The sequence below is a fragment of the Callithrix jacchus genome, chromosome 9 (assembly GCF_049354715.1).
Source record: "Callithrix jacchus isolate 240 chromosome 9, calJac240_pri, whole genome shotgun sequence".
NCBI classification, from domain to species: domain Eukaryota; kingdom Metazoa; phylum Chordata; class Mammalia; order Primates; family Cebidae; genus Callithrix; species Callithrix jacchus.
Genome location: NC_133510.1, coordinates 62,478,283 through 62,497,551, shown reverse-complemented (window position 1 = coordinate 62,497,551; position 19,269 = coordinate 62,478,283). Strand labels below are relative to the sequence as shown.

General features: G+C 59.1%; 2 protein-coding genes across 2 annotated transcripts in view; both read left to right on the top strand.

Moving 5' to 3' along the window:
• The window catches only part of LRP1 (LDL receptor related protein 1), an 85,706-nt gene extending 81,962 nt beyond the window's left edge, over positions 1-3,744 (top strand). Inside the window, exons 80-89 of the mRNA XM_035256344.3 lie at positions 236-412; positions 574-714; positions 853-1,026; positions 1,260-1,421; positions 1,695-1,869; positions 2,001-2,102; positions 2,263-2,327; positions 2,439-2,529; positions 2,632-2,776; positions 2,928-3,744. Coding sequence (XP_035112235.3) covers positions 236-412; positions 574-714; positions 853-1,026; positions 1,260-1,421; positions 1,695-1,869; positions 2,001-2,102; positions 2,263-2,327; positions 2,439-2,529; positions 2,632-2,776; positions 2,928-3,068 — 1,373 coding nt within the window. The 3' untranslated portion in view covers positions 3,069-3,744. The remainder of the gene's footprint in view (positions 1-235; positions 413-573; positions 715-852; positions 1,027-1,259; positions 1,422-1,694; positions 1,870-2,000; positions 2,103-2,262; positions 2,328-2,438; positions 2,530-2,631; positions 2,777-2,927) is intronic.
• A 3,745-nt stretch (positions 3,745-7,489) lies between these two features.
• Positions 7,490-17,171, top strand: NXPH4 (neurexophilin 4). The gene is made up of 2 exons (XM_035256342.3): positions 7,490-7,696; positions 15,580-17,171. The coding sequence occupies exons 1-2, from the start codon at positions 7,640-7,642 to the stop codon at positions 16,447-16,449; spliced, it is 927 nt and encodes a 308-aa protein (XP_035112233.1). The 5' UTR covers positions 7,490-7,639; the 3' UTR covers positions 16,450-17,171.
• Positions 17,172-19,269: the final 2,098 nt, after the last annotated feature.

Sequence of the window (19,269 nt, the reverse complement as noted above, 5' to 3'; positions counted from 1 at the left end):
AACTTAGCAAATGAGGGGAGAGGGAACAGAAGTCAGCCATGACCCCAGAAGTCTGGGGGTGATGGGACCTTTTGCCAGTGGTGACCACAGGAGCAGGAACAGGTGCAGGGAGGGGAATTTGGTCTGGATTTGTTGAGTTTGAGGTGTCTGGGAGCCACAGGTGCCAGTGTCATGGACAGCGTGGCCAGGGCCTGAGTGACCCTTGGGTCCCCTCTGACTCCACCTCCTCCCCCAGGCCTAAGTCACCCCTTCAGCATCGACGTCTTTGAGGATTACATCTATGGTGTCACCTACATCAATAATCGTGTCTTCAAGATCCATAAGTTTGGCCACAGCCCCTTGGTCAACCTGACCGGGGCCCTGAGCCATGCCTCTGACGTGGTCCTGTACCATCAGCACAAGCAGCCTGAAGGTAGGGGTGGAGGGAGAGCCTTAGCTGGGGAAGTGGAGGCTTATAGGCATTGAGTCTCCAAGCTGTGGCCTTGGGACCTGGTGGGGAGGGGTAATCCTGGGCTCACAGGCCTCAGAGAAAGGTCCTGCTCAGCATACTCCCCACCCCACCCATACCTGCAGTGACTAACCCATGTGACCGCAAGAAATGTGAGTGGCTCTGCCTGCTGAGCCCCAGTGGACCTGTCTGCACCTGTCCCAATGGGAAGCGGCTGGACAACGGCACCTGCATGCCTGTGCCCTCTCCAACACCCCCCCCAGATGGTACGCTCATGCCCTCCCAGTCCCCAGCCGTGCCTCAGGACCCACTCGTTCCTGTGGCACCTGACTTCTCCTGTCCTTGTTGCCCATTCCTCCCCTCCTATTCCCCTGGCTCTGCCGCCTGACTGGCCTATCCTGCAGCTTCCCGGCCTGGAACCTGTAACCTGCAGTGTTTCAACGGCGGCAGCTGTTTCCTCAATGCACGGAGGCAGCCCAAGTGCCGCTGCCAGCCCCGCTACACAGGTGACAAGTGCGAACTGGACCAGTGCTGGGAGCACTGTCGTAATGGGGGCACCTGCGCTGCCTCCCCCTCTGGTATGCCCCCTCATGCCGCCAAGCCTGCTCCTTGCCCCTGGGCCCCAGCCCCACCACCCGCTGCCCCACCTCAGGCAGATGCCCAGCTCCTGCCTCACCTCTAGTCTCCTCTCCACAACCCAGCGTCCAGGCACTCCGGACTCTGCCTCCCGCCCGGGTCCAATCCATTCTTCTGCTGTAGGGCCAGGTGATCCCGAGGGCCACAGTCCCACTCACATATTTTCTCCCACCAGGCATGCCCACGTGCCGGTGCCCCACGGGCTTCACGGGCCCCAAATGCACCCAGCAGGTGTGTGCAGGCTACTGTGCCAACAACAGCACCTGCACCGTCAACCAGGGCAACCAGCCCCAGTGCCGATGCCTACCTGGCTTCCTGGGCGACCGCTGCCAGTACCGTGAGTGAGCCATCCCTGGGCCCCAAGGCAGGCAGGAGGGTGACGGAGGACCCCAGAGCATGGGGTAATGGTCCACCTGTGCCTGGGACCCACAGGGGCCAGTTCAGGAAGGCAGGCCTTTTGCAGCTGAGCCAGGCCCATGTGGCTGGCGCTTCCCCACAAAGATGCAGTGCACCCCCAGCACCAGGATTATCCAGAGAGAAAAGCTGTGCTCAACGTATATAGAACCCGTATGAGGGTGGGGCCTGACTTCCTCTCCCTTGCCAACCACAGGGCAGTGCTCTGGCTACTGTGAGAACTTTGGCACCTGCCAGATGGCCGCCGATGGCTCCCGACAATGCCGCTGCACTGCCTACTTCGAGGGGCCGAGGTGTGAGGTGAACAAGTGCAGCCGCTGTCTTGAAGGAGCCTGTGTTGTCAATAAGCAGAGTGGGGATGTCACCTGCAAGTGAGTGGGGCTCTCCTCCACAGGTCCACCCCGCCCGGCCCCTGCCCTGTCCCAGTCCTGCCCAGCCCTTCCTCAGCATCCCACACACACCTCTGCCAGCCCCAGCCCCAGCCTCTGATTTCCTCCTACAGCTGCACAGACGGCCGGGTGGCCCCCAGCTGTCTCACCTGTGTTGGCCACTGCAGCAATGGCGGCTCCTGCACCATGAACAGCAAAATGATGCCTGAGTGCCAGTGAGTTGGGCCTGGGCTTCACCCAGGCATAGAGCATCCCTCCCTTCCCCAGATCTGAGCAGGACTGCCGGGCCTCAGCGCCCACCCTCCATGCCCTGTCTCCCTGGCAGCAGTGGCTATGGAAGTTATGCCTACTCAGCCATGTCCCTCCTTTCTGCAGGTGCCCGCCCCACATGACAGGGCCCCGGTGTGAGGAGCATGTCTTCAGCCAGCAGCAGCCAGGACGTAGGTGGCAGGGGTGGGGCAGGCAGGGCCGCCGGAACCTAGATCAGGGGGACCGTGTGCCTCCTGCTTCCCTGAGCCTTGGTGACTCAGTATCCCACCTCTTCCCTCCAGATATGGCCTCCATTCTCATCCCTCTGCTGTTGCTGCTGCTGCTGCTTCTGGTGGCCGGAGTGGTATTCTGGTATAAGCGGCGAGTCCAAGGGTGAGTCACAGGCAATCTGGAACGTTCTGGCCATTGTTGCCATCCTGTAATAATGCCAACCCCCAATAATCTCTGTCTCCTTATCCTCCTACCTCTCATCAGGGCTAAGGGCTTCCAACACCAGCGGATGACCAACGGGGCCATGAACGTGGAGATTGGGAACCCCACCTACAAGATGTATGAGGGCGGAGAGCCTGATGACGTGGGAGGCCTCCTGGATGCCGACTTTGCCCTGGACCCTGACAAGGTGGGCTGGGAGGCAGGCAGGGTGGAGGGCCATGAGGCGGTAGGTGGCCTAACCAAAGGTGTTGGGTTAGGTGAGGGGGCGGAGGAGGGGGTGAGGTGATTTGGGCCACAGGCCAGCCGCTGAGCCCCACCTGAACCCTGTCACCCTGCAGCCCACCAACTTCACCAACCCCGTGTATGCCACACTCTACATGGGCGGCCACGGCAGTCGCCACTCCTTGGCCAGCACGGATGAGAAGCGAGAACTCCTGGGCCGGGGCCCTGAGGACGAGATAGGGGACCCCTTGGCATAGGGCCCTGCCCCGTCGGACTCCCCCCAGAGAGCCTCCTGCCCCCTCCAGAGAAGTCCTTCAGCGAGCCCCTCCCCAGCAAGCCCCTCCCCGGCCCCGCTGGATGTATAAATGTAAAAATGAAGGAATTACGTTTTATATGTGAGCGAGCAAGCCAGCAAGCGAGCACAGTATTAACTCTCCATCCCCTCCCTGCCTGCTCCTCGACACCCCCATCCTGCCTTCAGGGAGGCAGGCAGGGAGGGCTTGGGGCTGCACTTCCACCCTCCCACCAGAACGCACCCCACTGGGAGAGCGGGGACTGCTGACCCCTCACTGTATAAGACACTTTGCAAAGGCTCTCCCCTACTCCTGCTTACCTGCTCCCACAGCTCCCTGAGGGCTAATTCTGGGGAGGGAGAGTTCTTTGCTGCCCCTGTCTGGAAGCTGTGGCTCTGGCTGAGGTGGGCAGGAAAGGATGGAGTGTTTTAGTTCTTGGGGAAGGCCACCCCAAATCCCAGCCCCGACTCCAGGGGCCCCTATGAGATGGCCATGCTCAGTCCCCCTCTCAGACAGGCCCTCCCCATCTCCAGGGCCCCCACTGAGGTTCCCAGGGCTGGAGACTTCCTCTGGTAAACATTCCCCCAACCTCCCCTCTCCTGGGGATGCCGAGGAGATGGGCCACACCGAGGAAGGGCAAGTGGGCAGCCCCGTTTTGGGGACGTGAACGTTTTAATAATTTTTGCTGAATTCCTTTACAACTAAATAACACAGATATTGTTATAAATAAAATTGTAAAAAAAAAAGCCAAAAAAAAAAAAGAAAGAAAAAAAAAGCCACTGGTGTCTGCCTGTGTGTGGGAGACGCTGGGAGCTGGGGCTGCACTTGCCGCTTTGGCCACCAGAGGGAGACCTGCTCCGTGCTGGAGGCAGACGAGCTAGTTTTCAGTGCCCTTCCCTCTCCATCTTGCTGTGCCCGGGAAGCGGGTGGCACTGGACTTGACAAGGAAGATCTGCTTCTCCTGGCTGTGTGACCTTCAGCTGTGACTTCGAGTCTCTGGATCGTGTGTTCCTTCTAGCTCTAGGATGCTAACTTAGATCTGTTTCTCTGCATTCACCTCTACTGGACACCACCCCCCTACCCAAAATGATCTCCCACAGTGAGAAGCTCCACTATAAGAAGTGACTACATTGAGGCTGAGAAGGCTTTCCTATCCTTCAGGGTGCTCCCGTGCGATTCTCTCTGCCTGCATTTGCTCTTGAAGCACTGACATTTGTGGAGACGAATGAATCAGATGTGAAGTACAATGCTGCATTCCAGAGCCCAGGGGTCTCCTGGGATGAAGGAGAGCTGGGAAGACCAGTTTGCCAGGCCCTTAGCAGCTCCAGCTCACCAATCATTTTAGCCATTCCAGGGGGTAACAGGAAAAAACTCAATCAAAGGTATCCAGGTCCATTTCAACCCCTGCCTAGAGTGACTTCTTGCAGAAGGTTGCACAGCTTTTTGTTTGTTTTGTTTGAGATGGAGTCTTACTCTGTCACCAGGCTGGAGTGCAGTGTTTCGATCTCGACTCACTGCAACTTCCGCCTCCCCGGTTCAAGCAATTCTGCCTTAGCCTCCTGAGTAGCTGGGATTACAGGCATGTGCCCCCATGCCTGACTAATTTTTGTATTTTTAGTAGAGACGGTATTTCACCACGTTCGTGTCAGGCTGGCCTTGAACTCCTGACGTCATGATTCACCCGCCTTGTGAGTGAATGCTGAGATTACAGGCATGAGCCACCGCACCTAGCCTGGTTGCACAGTTTTACACTGCCCCGGACTGATAGAGGGTTAGAGCCCCAGGACAGCAAATATGAGCTCAGGCAGGGTGGCCACAAATGCCTGAAACCCCTTACCCAACTCCCAACGGGGAGCACTGCCTTTCATTCCCCCTCCCTCACTGGTTCAACTCCAGGAGACTCCTCCTGGGCTTCCTTCTGCCTTGGGGAAGCTACAAGTCTAGGCACCTGTGGAAACAAGAGCCCTCCCCTTGCCTCTTAGCCTTGAGACGCCCTCTCCAACCTTATCCTCCAAGCCAACTCTGAGATCCCTGACTTCTCAAGAGCCCTGGATGGGCAACTGCATGGAAACAGAATCCTTGGTTGCCGAGTGGGAAGTCTGTGTCCCCATCTGGCCACCAGGTGGTGTCCGTACTCCTGCAGCACTGCCTATCCTGAAGCCCCACACGCCCCTGCCTCAGCACTCATGCACTTGTGAGGGGAACCGGCTCAGCCTCTCTCCATTCCTTCCCTCCAGCTATTTTGCCACACCCCTTTACCCTCTGCCAGCTGGCTCTCCTCCCTGACAGTACCTGCCCGCTCCCCACCACCACCAGCCCCACCCCTGCCCCTCCTCTGCCAGCCACGCATCTGTCCCTCCTCCCCCCCGCCACTGATTTTCTGTCATCTCAAGATCCTGGGCAGATCGACAAGGGCCCCCGCTGCAGCTTGGAAGGCACACCCCTCAGTGAGCAGCCCCCTCTCCGCCTGCCCGTCAGGATTCACTAGAAGAGGGTCCACCAGGAGGCAGTCCCTCTAACTCCGCACTAGGGAGGCAGGTGGGAAGCCCTCACCTCAACCTGAGAGATGAGAAGAACCAGGGACAGAGGCCCAGAAGTGGAAAGATAGAGGGACAGAGGCAAAGACCCAGAGACAGGGCGAGTAGTGTGCACCTGTGTGTGCACTCGTATTTGTGTAACTGGAGAAAGAACAGGTGGCCTGAGACTGAAGCTTAAGGAGGAGAGATGCGGTGGGTTGGGCCCCAGAAGACCAGGACCCTGGTAATGGGCTTCTGTCCTGGACAGCCTAGGCCTGGTTGTGCCCACTGGTCCCAGCCACTACTGAAGCAGAACCCATGCTTGGAACCTGGGCTCAGGGTTCTGGCTCCAGCCTTCTGGCCTTGAGCCTGGACACGCCTGCCCCTTCCTGCCTCTCTCCTCTCCGCCCCCACCCCGGCACCCAGGTTCCTGCCTCCTGGCTTCTGCCTATCTCCCTGGGTGTCTCTGCGCCTGCCTCATTCTCTCAGCACCCTGTCCTTTCCCTGACTTGTGCGTGTGGCTGTCACATCCCATATCTGTCTGTCTGTTTCTTTGTATGTGTTCCTGCTTGTCTTCTGGGCTGCCAGTGACAGCATACACCTACCTGTGTGTCTGTGTGTGTGTGTGTCCACCTCTGTGGGTGTTTGCTCTCTGCCAAGACAAGGAGAGGGCGAGCGATCTGAGCAGCTGTCTGGGTGTGCTTGTCTGGGTGCAGGTGTGATCGCCTCTGTTGCTGTGCTCCTCAGTGTGTGGGGGTGCGGCCAGGTGTGCGCCTCTCTCTGTATTTCGCTCCCGGTCCCGGTGAATGCATCTGCATGCATGCCTGGGGTGGGCCCTCAAGGGATGTATCTGTCTCTCCGGTCTCTTTGCTAGTCCCTACCTCTCACTGTCTAGGTGTTGGTCATACCACAACCTCAGCCACAGCCTCAGTGCATAGCAACAGCTGACAGCTGAAGCCTCCCGGGCAGGAGAGAGAGAGAGAGGCTTGGGGGAGGAGGAAACCGAGGAAGAAACAGAGAAGAGGATGGGGACAGAAAGCTGGGGCTGGGGACAGAGACAAGGACAGAGATAGGGAAGGGGATGAGGATCTAGAAGGGCTGATGGTGAAAGACGGGACGGCGGGACGGAAGGAACAGAGACTGCACCAAGAGGCCGGGCGGACGGCGCTGAGCGGGATTTCCTGCCCAGCCCCCATGCTGGGGCGCGCCAGGCCTCTTGGGGGTCAGTGGTGGCGACGAGGGGCAAAGGTGAACAGCAGGTCTAGCCGAGGGGTCCTGAAACCGCAGAGGTGCGGTGGGGCTGGGACAGGGGCGGCGGGCGCCGTTTGTCAGCCCTATTGACAGACGTGATGGGGTTTCCGTCCGTGATCAATGATTCTCATCTCCGGGCCGAATGAGCCGCGGGGCGCCCATCCATCCCCGTCAGCATTGCGCGGCGGCTGCCGCCCGAGGCCCCGCCCGTCCCTACCTCGGCCCCTGCCCAGCGCCTGCCCCGGACCCACCTTGCCCCTCAGCAGGGCAGAGGCCCCCGGCATGGAGAGCCTCGCCGGGCCCGGGTGCGCGGGCTCGGAGCCCCGAGCCTGGCGCCCCACGCCCTGCCCTGTTCCTCTGGGGCACACAGACGCGGCCTCTCGGGAGTCCAGGGCCTGAGCCCATCGACCCCCTCCGCCTCGCACCTGGGCCAGGGGTGTGTCCGGGGCGTGTCGGGGTGAAAGTCACCTTCGGTGCCCCCAGCTGGGCGGGAGGGGGCGCGCGGGGCGCGGCCGGGATTGGAGCGCCGCGGAGCCCCGCCCCCCGCCCGCGGAGTCCGACCCAACTTTCTCCCCCGCCCGCGCCCCGCCCCCAGCGCCGGCTCCGCGCCTCGCGCCCAGTCCGCGGGCCGCGCCGCCGCTCCCGCTGCTCCAGCCGCTCCCGCAGCCGCCCCGCCGCCCGCCCGCCCGCCCGGAGACCCGCGCCCCCAGGCCCGGCTCTCGCCTGCCCGGGACCCGCCCCGCCCGCCCCACGCAGCCGCCCGAGAAGATGCGGCTGCTCCCAGAATGGTTCCTCTTGCTCTTTGGCCCGTGGCTCCTTAGGAAGGTAAGGGTGGCAGGGCTGGGGCGCGGGCGCGGGGGTCCGGGACGCAAAGGTCCCAGAGTGCGAGGGGTTCCGTGCGCCCGCCCCGCCCCCAGCTCCGAGCGTCCCAACTTTGCGCGGCTTGGGGGACGCGGACAGACAGACTGCCAGATTCAGGACGGGCGCTCTCCCAGCGCAAGTTGGCTGAGGCTTGGAGAGGGTGCCGGGCGGAGCCCCGGCTCGGAGCCGGCTTCAGGCGCAGCGGGGGAGGGGACGAAGCCCGACCCGCGAGTGCGCTAGACAGAGCGGGAGTGCGAGACAGACAGACAAGCCAGCAGGGTGTCAGCTTTGCCGTCTTTCCGCGCCAGCCTCGCTCGCCTTCCTCACTGTCTGTCTGTCCTTACACCCCTCCACCCTCTCCTTCCCATTTCTCTTCTCTGCACTTGTCACCATGCCAGGTGGGCTCTGTGCTGGGAGCATCCGTGGCCCGAGTACACGCGCACACACGGACTCAGGCAGACACGGCTGAACTTGGCTACAGCCTCCTATCACATTTCGCACGGAGACACCATCTCCCCTGCACGACCTCACAGACACACCCCCTCTCGTGCCCCACTGAAGTGGGGGCTGTCTGGAAGGGGAGTCTCTCCTCCCATGCCCTCCCTCCTCCAACCCCACTCCAAGGCCTCTTTCCCTGAGGCTCTCAGGCGAAGACCCAGAGGCTAAGGCGACCCAGACTTGATCTGCCTCCTTCTGACTCGGAGGCTTCAACCCGAGTACATGGTGTGCTCCTATGTGCTGGAGGCCGTGGGTCACCATGTGCACCTGTGTTCATGTGTCCAGGGAAGCCCGGCTTGGCTGTCCAGTACTAGGGCCCAGGGCACATGTGTATACTGGTGTGGTGTGGTGGTATTGGCTTTGCGTGAGTGCCAGTGCCTGCCTCACAGTGCAGCCATCTGTCTATGCCTCTGGCGTGTACCCACAATGGAGGGCCCAGTACCCAGTCCCCCATTTTCCTACTGCCAGACTTACTTGCTCATGGCTTCCCTGTTTCCTGGATCTCAACTGTGACCTACCTAGTTTGGGGGCAGGCAGGTCATTCCCCAGACCCTCACTCTCTGTAGCCCCAGCTCCTGTAGTCTGGAAGGGGTGTATTTCTCCCCTTAATACTGGGACCCCTGCCTGCTCAGCCAAATTACATTCGGCCAACTCCAGCAGGGCAGGGGCTGCCCCAGTGAAGTTAACGCTAGAGCTCCCTGGCCCTCCCAGCCCCGCCTGGTGACCTTGAGGGGCTGGAAGGTAGGCAGAGGAGCCCCTCCATGAAAACTGCTTCCACTGGCAGGAACTTCTTACGGACTTGCTGCCCAGCTCTGCCTTAGTGGACTTGAAGTGGGGGGGGGGGTCTGTGCCCTACAACCCACCCACCCATATGTGTAGAGGTGGTAGGTATGGCACTCTCCTGCCCCCTCCTTTCCACTTCCTCCCTCCTCATCTCCACTCTCCCTGGTAAATAAACTCCCCCGTGGACAGATCTGGTTTAATTTCCTTTGCCCCCTGAAGGGGAATGAAACATCTGGTGGAGACTCAAGGGAGAGTGAGCATGAGGATATGAGCGATGGGATCTGTCTGAGTGTGTGTGAGAGCTGCAGCTGTGGGGCCTCCGTGCTGGAGTCAACCGGGAGAGTGGATCTGCTGTTAGCCCAGCCTGTGTGCATGTGAGAATGTGTTTGCGTGTGTGTACACACTGCGGGTGTGTGAATATGTATAACTGCATGGGGAAGTGTGGGTAGAGGAGTGTTTGTGTGTCCAAATAGCTGTGTGTGCTTCTGTGCACTTGTGAGTGTGGTGTGTTTGCATGTGTACCCCGTGGTCCTCTGTATGCTGGGGCCCATGTGTTATCTGTATGAGTCTCTGGGGTTTGTGAGTGTGCTTCTATGTGCTTGTGATTGCGAGTCCATTTGAGTATGGTATGAGATTGTGAGCCTCAGGTTGTGTTTATGTATCTGAGTGTAGCTTATGTGTGTGGGTGCCCAGGGGTGTCTTGGTGCCAGCACTGGGAGTGGGCAAAAGGTGAGGCTGATCCTGGGTAAGAGGCGAGTAGGGGACAGTTTATGGGGCAGCTCTTTAGCAACCCTAACCATGAAAGGCTGACACCTCTGCCTCTCCCATCCTGCTTGCTCACCTTCCTCCAGGGTTCTCTCCCTTCCTCCTCACTCCAGGCTTCCCATCTCTCAGGGCCTGGGACTCCTGGCTTCTACTACCTCTGGGGTTCTGGCCTCTCAGTCAGGGATTCTTCAGGGTCTTTCTCATAAAGTCTTTGACTCCTTTCCCTCCTGTCTGTGTCTCTCAGACCCCTCGCCAAAATAACTGTCTACTGGGAGAAGCAGCAGGCGATCAATAGTCACTAATCACTAATCATTAATTAGCTGGGGAAGGGCAGGGGCGGGGCCCTATGGGACCACCAGCTCTATCGCGCCTCAGGAAAGGATTAGGATGAGTCTCTCTGAGCTGGCTGGCTGAAGCCCCTCTGCCAGCGACCCCCTCCTGCCTCCACACCCTCCTCTAGCCCCCCAGCTAATCTCTGGCTGGGCCACTTAGGCACGCACAGCCTCAGCTAGGGCCCAGAGCTGCTGGCGGGGATTTGGGGGTAATCAGGGGCCGCAGCTGGGTGGAGGAATGGGGGGGGGCGCTGCTGTGACAGCTCCCTTGGGCCAGAGCCTGCAGTGGAAGCCTCACAGTCCTATTAGGAGGGGCAAGTGTCAGAAAGGAGAATTTAGAGTGTCAGAGCTGGGATGGGTGAGAAGCTGGAGACCCAGGAGAGGGTAACCAGGGAGGAGGGTGAGGTAATAAGGACAGAAGCAAGGCAAAGAGGGGTCAGGGACGAGGTAATTGGAGAGGGCAACATAAACATCTAAAGAAATCAGGTAAGTGGGGGGACCTCACGGAGGTCGGAGGAGGAGATGGGGAACTTTGGACCTAGCCCTGCAACTCAAGATGGGCGGAATCCGTGAGGGACAGGGCAAATAGAAAGGGGGCAGGGTCGTAGGAGAGGGGTCCCAGGGCTCTGGCACAGGCAGGAGTCGCCGGGCGTGGGGTGGAAAGCAGCTGCCCAGTGGGGATGGGGAGCAGGGAGTGCTGCCTTGAGCGCTGGAAATTGGCGAGGCTCCCCTCTCCCCTGCCTGCCCCTCCTCCACCTCCACCCCGCCCACTCCCCCTCAGGCTCCGGCTTCGGGAAATTACATCCCCGCTCCGCAGCTCCCCCCAACCCCCACCGCGCCCCCGGAGCCGGCGCCTTTATAGGCACATTTATTGCAATAATAAAGTGAGGCGCGGGGCGGGGGGCGGGGGGCAGCCGTTCCCGCGGGGACCGCGCTGGCTCTAGGAAGCAGGGAAATAAAATAAAATAAAATAAAATCAAAATTCAGATAACCTTGCGCGGCAGGCCGAAAGAAGGCAGTTAGGCGGGGTGTAGAGGGAGGGGGCATCCAGCCCAAGGGCAGAGCCCACCCCACCACCGGCCCCGCCCCTCAGGCCATAGTAAGGTCTGGAAAGAGCTGTCCCTCCTCCCCCATTCCTGTCCCCAAGCTGCTTTCCGGACTGTTCCATGGCCCATCTTCATTCCTCTGGTTCTTAACCTATCCGCATCTCTGCCTCTGCCCCATGCCTGGCCACCATGTCTGTCCCCAGGCCTATCCTTACCGGATCCTCGTCTCTGTACCCTATATCTGTGCCTGCCGGGCCCCAATCCCAGTGCCCCAATCTGTGTCTCAGTCCTCACCTCAGGCTGTCCTGTCCACCCCAGCTCTGTCCTCACCCACACCTCTGTCCCTGGCTCCCAGCCAGACTCCAGCGTCCTCGGCTGCAGCACCCCTGCCTCTTCCTAGGCCCAGGGGTTCAGCGTGCTCTTTTCTCCCTTCCCCAGCCCAGGCCTAGACTATCCCTTTTCCAACTACAGGGTACTGTCCCCTCCCCCGTCAGATCCTGGGAGTACCCCACCTGACCCAGGCGGCAGGGGAGAAGCAACCGGCCAGTCTGGAGGCCCAGGGGAGGTGCACCCTGCAATGCGGCTGGGGGGCTGACAGTCTGATCCTCCCCCCACTCCCAGCAGTCTCATCCCCAAAGAGCCACTCCCGGAAGTAGAGTTTGTTGCCCCCCAGCAGCAGGAGGCCACCTCAACTCCCCGAAGGTGCGTGGGCCCGCTGCCTGGGGGCAAAGCACTCCTGGTGCAGCTCCCGCTGGCTGACTTGGGCCTGGAGGAGCCTGCCAAACCCCCCAGCTGCTGGGCACCTCTGCCCCACCCCCGCGCTGACAGTGGAGCTAGCCTCTCCCCTCCACAAATGTCACCGAGTCCAATTAGCTTAATTAAGCCAGCTCTGGAGCAAGGTGGACCCCTCCTCGGACAACATCCTGCTCCCACCCTCAGCTATGGAGGTGGGCTACCAGAGCTCTGTGCAGAGAGGAGCTCCTTACCACCTGCCTTCCCCACTCCTCTCCCTCCCTCCCCCCCCACCCCCTCCCCATGCTGCTGGAGACAGACAGCCTGAAGGACTCCAGAGAGAACCACAGACAGAAAGAGGGAGGAGGAAATCAGAATCAGGAGAGGAGGAAATTTGAGGCAGAGACAGTGAGAAAAGAGACTGAGTGACAAAAGAGACTGAGAGAATGGGGGGGAGAGGGAGAGAGAGAGAGAGAGATGGAAAAACAGTGAGAGCTCAAGAGAGGGAGAGAGAGCGAAAGCAATCTACGGAGCCAGAGGGAGGATTTTATTTTATTTTATTCCATGTTCCCATTTCTCGGCTCGTTTCCTCGCAGACTCTCGCCCCTCCCTGTCCAAACTCCCCTACAAGGTCGCTTTGGCCTGCCGGCCCGTGCTCCCCCAACTCTTCCTTTTTATCTTGGCCGTCTACAGCAGCGGGTAGGGGTGGGAGTGCCCAAAGCCAGGGGATTCACCAGGATCAGAGAAGCAGAGACGGCAATTTGTCTGAGATCAGAGATGGGAGTGACACCCTGGCACCTCTCCTTACCATGCTGAAGCTCCCCCCCTCCCCCACCCCTGCCTGGTAGGAATCACTGGCCTGAATCGCCCCAGCCAGGTTCTGACTGGGTAAAGGACATAGGGGTGCATGGGTATGCTGGGAGGGGATGGCTTGGAGGTGATGGCTTGGAGGCATTTGGAGTTATAGCATCAGATGGCAGGGGATGGGAGGACCTGGGTGTCTGGGCTTCTGGAAGGAACAGCGGTTGGGTGAGATTAGGGATCAGAGTTCAAACGGCCCTCCCTCCAGCTTTCCCAGGAAACTTAACTCCCCTCCCCCAGTGCCTTCTCCCAGGCTCAGGCCCTGTCCTTTCCAAGCCCACTTCTGGGGCTTCTTCTCCCTCCCACTGTACCGTGGGACCCCTTCCTCCACCCCCTCTCAGGCCCACTCTCCAGGTGTTAGCTGCCAGCTTAAGCCTGTCTGTCGGAGTCAATCATTCTTGCCATCCCCGCCCCCTCACCTGGGCTGGGAGGAGGGATGGATGGGAGGGGAATGAGGGGGGCGATAAATATGTATGACGAGCGGGTGGCGGCAGCATTAATAACCCGGGATCGCAGCGCGGCAGGGACAACAGGCGGTGGAGATTCTAGCCCAGCAGCTTGGCTCTGCTGTTCCTGTCCCCGGTGACACAGAGTGTGTACACATGGGTGTGGGCAAACAGAGAGGGGCACCCATGCTTCCTGGCTCCTTACCTACCCACAGCACAGCCTGTGGGCCAGTGTGGGACATCTCCCCAGAGATCACTCAGATACAATTGACATGCACACACATCCCACGCCCATCAGAACACAGCGAGACCACACTTGTTCTGTGACTATGGATACACCCCCTTTAGAAAGAGCTTGACACTTGGGCAGAGGATGACAGGGTGTCACACAGGAAAGGTGACACCTTCAGACAGCCACACACATCCACCCTCAGACCACTCACTGTACACAGCCATACAGCCAACCCAGACACACAACCACACCAGGCAAGCGTGCACGGGCACACACACTGCCAATCCAGGCACATACACACAGTCACCACCAATTTACACAACAGACATGCAGACACCACTGGCAGCCACACACACACAGCCTCCTCAGACTCATGTGTGGACATCCAGACACACCCACACAGCCACCACAGCCACACACATGTACAGGCCACACATAACCCTTTGGGGCTAACGGAGACACCAGCACCCCAGGCTGACACATGTGGTATGCCTTCCCCTGCCCCCCAGGGACCTGTGCACAGTCAGGGCCACAGCACCAGGCAGTGGTGGCTAACTCAGGCTGACTGACACCCTCTGACATGCAGCTCCTCTCCCGCCTGCTCCCCTCCCTGAGCAGCATCTCCATATTTCTTCCTCTCGCTTCCTTTCCGTCTCCTTCACTCCCGGCCACCAACCCCTGCCCCTACCCCAGATAATTGATGGCCCAGGCCCGGCCTGGCTGCTCCTGCCTCTCGATTCATCTTGTCCTGGAGCCTGCACTGTCTCTGAGATCAGTGGCCACCAGAGACACACAGAATGGTGGGATCGGGCAGGGGCTCCTCGGCCACCCTGAAGCCCAGGGAAAAAACAGCCAGGTAGCCTCCACCAGAGCTGGAGCACTGGGGACCAGGAGGGACAGTCGGACTTTCCTCCTCTGCTCAACCGGTTCCCAGCACCCACTCCTTGCAGGCCAGTTGGGGCTGAGGTTTACCCTCGTTTGGGGTAGGAGCTCTGCCTGAGCTTGGGATTCTCCTGGTCTCTGAGGTCTTGGAGCCTCTTTCTTTTTCTTTCTCTTTCTTTCTTTCTTTTTTTTGAGACGGAGTTTCGCTCTTGTTACCCAGGCTGGAGTGCAATGGCACGATCTCGGCTCACCGCAACCTCCGCCTCCTGGGTTCAGGCAATTCTCCTGCCTCAGCCTCCTGAGTAGCTGGGATTACAGGCACGCGCCACCATGCGCAGCTAATTTTTTTTTTGTATCTTTAGTAGAGACAGGGTTTCACCATGTTGACCAGGATGGTCTCGATATCTTGACCTCGTGATCCACCCGCCTCGGCCCCCCAAAGTGCTGGGATTACAGGCTTGAGCCACCGCGCCCGGCCGCCTTTCTTTTTCTTTCTTTCTTTCTTTCTTTTTTTTCTGAGAGGGAGTCTCCCTCTGTTGCCCAGGCTGGAGTGCAGTGGTGTGATGTCCACTCACTGCAACCTCCACCTACCTGGTTCAAACGATTCTCCCTCCTCAGCCTCCCCAGTAGCTGGGACTACAGGCATGGGACACCACACCCAGATAATTTTTGCTAGAGACGAGGTTTTGCCATGTTGGTCAGGCTGGTCTCAAACTCCTGACCTCAGATGATCCACCCACCTCGGCCTTCCACAGTCCTGGGATTACAGGCTTGAGCCACTGTGCCCGGCCAGAGCCTCTTTCTTGATGCTGGATGTTAACGTGGTCTCAGGCTCCCGGGCTCATTACTGGAACCAATCAGGGATGGGGCCAGGAAAGAGGAGCCGGGAGCCAGAGCTCCACTCCCTACTCACGTTCTTACTGGCTTTCGATTTTTGACTCCCATTCGAGCCCTGTGAGCACACAGATTCTTGACGTCATTTCACAGACGTACAAACTGAGGCCCAGAGAGATGAAGGGACTTAGCCAAGACCACATAGCTTGAAAGGGCTGCAGGTGCACTCCTTGCCCCCTCCGAGACTGCCTGGTTCCATTTGGTCTCCAAGCGGCTGTGGAAAGGCGCTGGCCTGAGTAGGGCTCTGACAGGATGGCAGGGGACAAACCCAGCGTGTCTCTCTCTCTCTCTCTCTCTCTCTCTCTCTCTCTCTCTCTCTCTCTCTCTCTCTCTCTTTCTCTCTCTCTTTCTCTCTCTCCTCTTTCTTCGTGCACAGGCTGTCAATGCCCAGATACCAGAATCCGGAAGGCCGCAGTACCTGGAGCTGCGCCCCGCTGCGGCGGCAGCAGGTGCTCCGGGCCAGCAGCTGCCAGAGCCGAGGTCTTCCGACGGCCTAGGCGCCGGCCGCGCCTGGAGCTGGGCCTGGCCGACCAACCACACGGGGGCGCTGGCCCGGGCGGGGGCAGCCGGGGCGTTGCCCGCGCAGCGCGCCAAGAGGAAGCCGTCCATCAAGGCGGCTCGCGCCAAAAAGATCTTCGGCTGGGGGGACTTCTACTTTCGGGTGCATACTCTCAAGTTTTCACTTCTGGTGACCGGCAAGATCGTGGACCATGTGAACGGTACCTTCAGTGTGTATTTCCGCCACAACTCGTCCAGCCTGGGCAATCTCAGTGTCAGCATCGTGCCGCCCTCCAAGCGTGTAGAGTTTGGGGGAGTCTGGCTGCCCGGTCCTGCCCCCCACTCTCTGCAATCTACGCTGGCCCTGGAGGAGGTGCTTCCTGGGCTGGGGCCCCCGCTGGGGATGGCGGCAGCAGCGGCAGGGCCGGGGCTTGGGGGCTCCCTCGGGGGCGCACTGGCGGGGCCGCTTGGGGGCGCGCTGGGAGTGCCAGGGGCCAAAGAGTCGCGCGCTTTCAATTGCCACGTGGAGTATGAGAAGACAAACCGCGCTCGCAAGCACCGCCCGTGCCTGTACGACCCATCGCAGGTGTGCTTCACCGAGCACACGCAGAGCCAGGCCGCCTGGCTCTGTGCCAAGCCCTTCAAAGTCATTTGTATCTTCGTCTCTTTCCTCAGCTTTGACTACAAACTGGTGCAGAAGGTGTGCCCAGACTATAACTTCCAGAGTGAGCACCCCTACTTCGGATAGCGCCCCTCCCCAGCCCCCCAGCCTTGAGCCTCCCGCCAAATCCCAGCCTCACTAGGTGGGAACCCCCACTCCCACCTTGTTCTACCACTCCCTTGGCCCCACTTCTTCCACTCTGGGGCTGGAGGGGAACGACCCTCTCGGGACCCTCAGCTACCGTGGGTGCCCTTTTCCTTATGTGGAGTGCCCGAGAGGCTGGGGTAGCCCCCTCCAATACACCCCAAAATGAAAGGGGTAAGAGTGCAGCCCCAGAATAGGTGGAGCTTGGAGGTGGTCCCAATGTCCCCTAGGTCCACACTGAGTCCCTTTTTCATCCTCGGCGCTAGGCTGGGCACTCCCTTCCCCGCCCACCGCCCCCTCCCCAAGCTTTAATAATTCCTGGCCTGGCACCCTCAACCCGCCCTGACTTTCCTATCCCCCAGCACTTTGTTCTGCGCCACCCTGCCCGCCTAAGACTGTAAAGGCCTAAAAACCCCGGCCTGTCCTCCCACCTTTCTGCCTGCTATATGCCTGTCCCCTTTTCCTCCAAACCACATTAGGGTAGTGGAAGCAGAACTCCTGGGCTGAGGCGCTGGCCCGGCCCGGCCCGGCCCCTACCCGCCTCCCTCCAGTCAGTCCCTGCAGTCCAGCTCCACCCGCCCTCTCCAGCTGCTTCCTCTCGGTGATATTTTTTCTACGCCAAAACAGACGAGAAAGGGAACAAAATAAAGTGAAATCCAATACGCGCCTGTGTGAGACCTTTGTAGGGAATGGGGAGGTGGTGTGGGCTTCTGTCTGGTAGAGACCTGGCCAGGGCCTTCTTCCTCAGCGGCTCGTGGGGAAACCAAGGCAAAGCCTGACAGAGCTAACACCTTGGAAGTCACCAAAGACCGGATCAAAGAGAGCTGAGGGTTACCCTCGGTGTAGGAGCCCGCCTGAGGTTGTTACTCTCCTCCCTGAGGTGGGCGAAGGGTAGCTGCAGAAGGTGAGATGGAAATGAGACCCAAGTGGGGATCATCAGCGAACTATTTGGGACGATTTGGGGAAGGAAGTGTAAGACCTTGAATGGGATGGAGATGCAGGGACAGTGTCGGCGGAGCGCTAACAACCTGCTAAGCTCCGCGGGGCGGGATGGAGGTGGCAGGCTGGGGAGGGGGGAACGGTGTTCACAGCATCTGGAGTCATCGATCTTCCTTTTCCTTCCTAATTTCGTGGGCGCTGAGTTTGCAGACGGATGAGGGAGGGAGGGAGCTTTGGGATGAGGGGGTGGGGGAAGGGACCAGCGCGGGTTTGGAAGGCGGGGCCCGTCGCCGCTACTTGCGGCCTGCAAACCCAGCCCTCTTTAGCCAACTGGCCACCCTCCCCCAGCCCCTGCCTCCGGCGTCTTCCTGCAGCCTAGGCTGCTAATTTTATCCGCCCCCAACCCTGGCCTGGGCGTTAATTGGCTGCGGCTTCATTAGCGGTTCTCAGCACAGCCGCCCCCCTCCCCTAGGGACCCCTAGCTCGAGGAGGGAGGGGGTGCGGACAAGCTGAGGCACCGAGAAACTCCTCATCTTTGTCTTGAGTCCAGGGTCAGAATGTCCACTGGGAGGGCAGTGTTCCCCAGGGGCTTGCCCACTGGCTGCAGCCTGAAACTGAGTCAGAAACCGGGTCTGACCCAGACATATCTGGGAAAAGTCAGTAAGCAGAAAATAAATATCTGCTGGCTGGCTGGATGGAGGAATAACAGGGTCAACTGAAGAGAGCAGGGAGATGGGGAATGGTTCTGGAGCCGAGACTGGCCAAAAGCAGAAGAACCCAGAAGTCTCCTAACACCAGGCTTATTGCTGGAAACACCTGAGAAAAGCCGAGCCTAGAGTGGCGGGGAAGGAGGGTCCAGCTAAGGGGGCATTTCTAAGGCCTGGTATGAGACCCAGGTGGGAATGGCTGGAATTAGCAAATTAGCCCATCTGGGCCTTAGTTTCTTCACTTGTATAGCCACAGTAAATAGTGTGTGGTGGGGATTCAATGAGGCTTTTCTTGTGAACATTTGCTGTGATGGATTCTTATCCCCTCTTCCTCTGCCTTCTCCAAGGCATCTCCTCCTCTTCCTCCTCCTCCTCTACCTCATACATCTGGACATCTGAGAGCAGGGTAAGGTGCCCCTGCTTGTCATTGTCACATTTTGTTACCTGTTCACCTCGTGGTATCCCAGCAGCCAGTGAGCTCTTCATATATCTCCAGGGGTATGGCATGCCTGGCATAGAGTAAGAGCTCAATATGTCTGTTGAATGAATAACATTGCTACATAAGGCAATGATTCTCAAAACCACTGGTTATCAGTCTGTCCAAGTGCAGTGATGTTTACAACTAATTGATCACAACCAGTTATAGGTTTCTTTGTTCCTCCTTCACTCCCACTACTTCACTTCGCTAGCCTTTAAAAAACATTTTTTTTTTTTTTTTGGCCAGGCATGGCAGCTCACACCTGTAATCCCAGTACTTTGGGAGGCTAAGGCAGGCAGATCATGAGGTCAAGAGATCAAGACCATCCTGGCCAACACGGTGAAACCTCGTCTCTACTAAAAATACAAAAATTAGCTGGGCGTGGTGGCGTGTGCCTGTAGTCCCAGCTACTCGGAAGGCTGAGGCAGGAGAATTGCTTGAATCCGGGAGGCAGAAGTTGCCATGAGCCAAGATCATGCCACTGCACTCCAGCCTGGGTAACAAAGCAAGAATCCGTCTCAAAAAAAAATTTTTTTTTGAGACAGTCTCAACTCTCTTCCTCAGGCTGGAGTGCAGAGGCTTGACCATGGCTCACCTTGAACTCCCGGGTTGACCCTCCTGCCTCAACCTTCCCAGTAG

What these genes read in the sequence shown, in the direction of transcription:
- NXPH4 (XM_035256342.3), top strand. Translation starts at nt 7,640, where the DNA reads ATGCGGCTGCTCCCAGAATGGTTCCTCTTGCTCTTTGGCCCGTGGCTC. An exon ending in GCCCGTGGCTCCTTAGGAAG is followed by an intron (nt 7,697 to 15,579) that starts GTAAGGGTGGCA and finishes CTTCGTGCACAG; the next exon opens with GCTGTCAATGCCCAGATACC.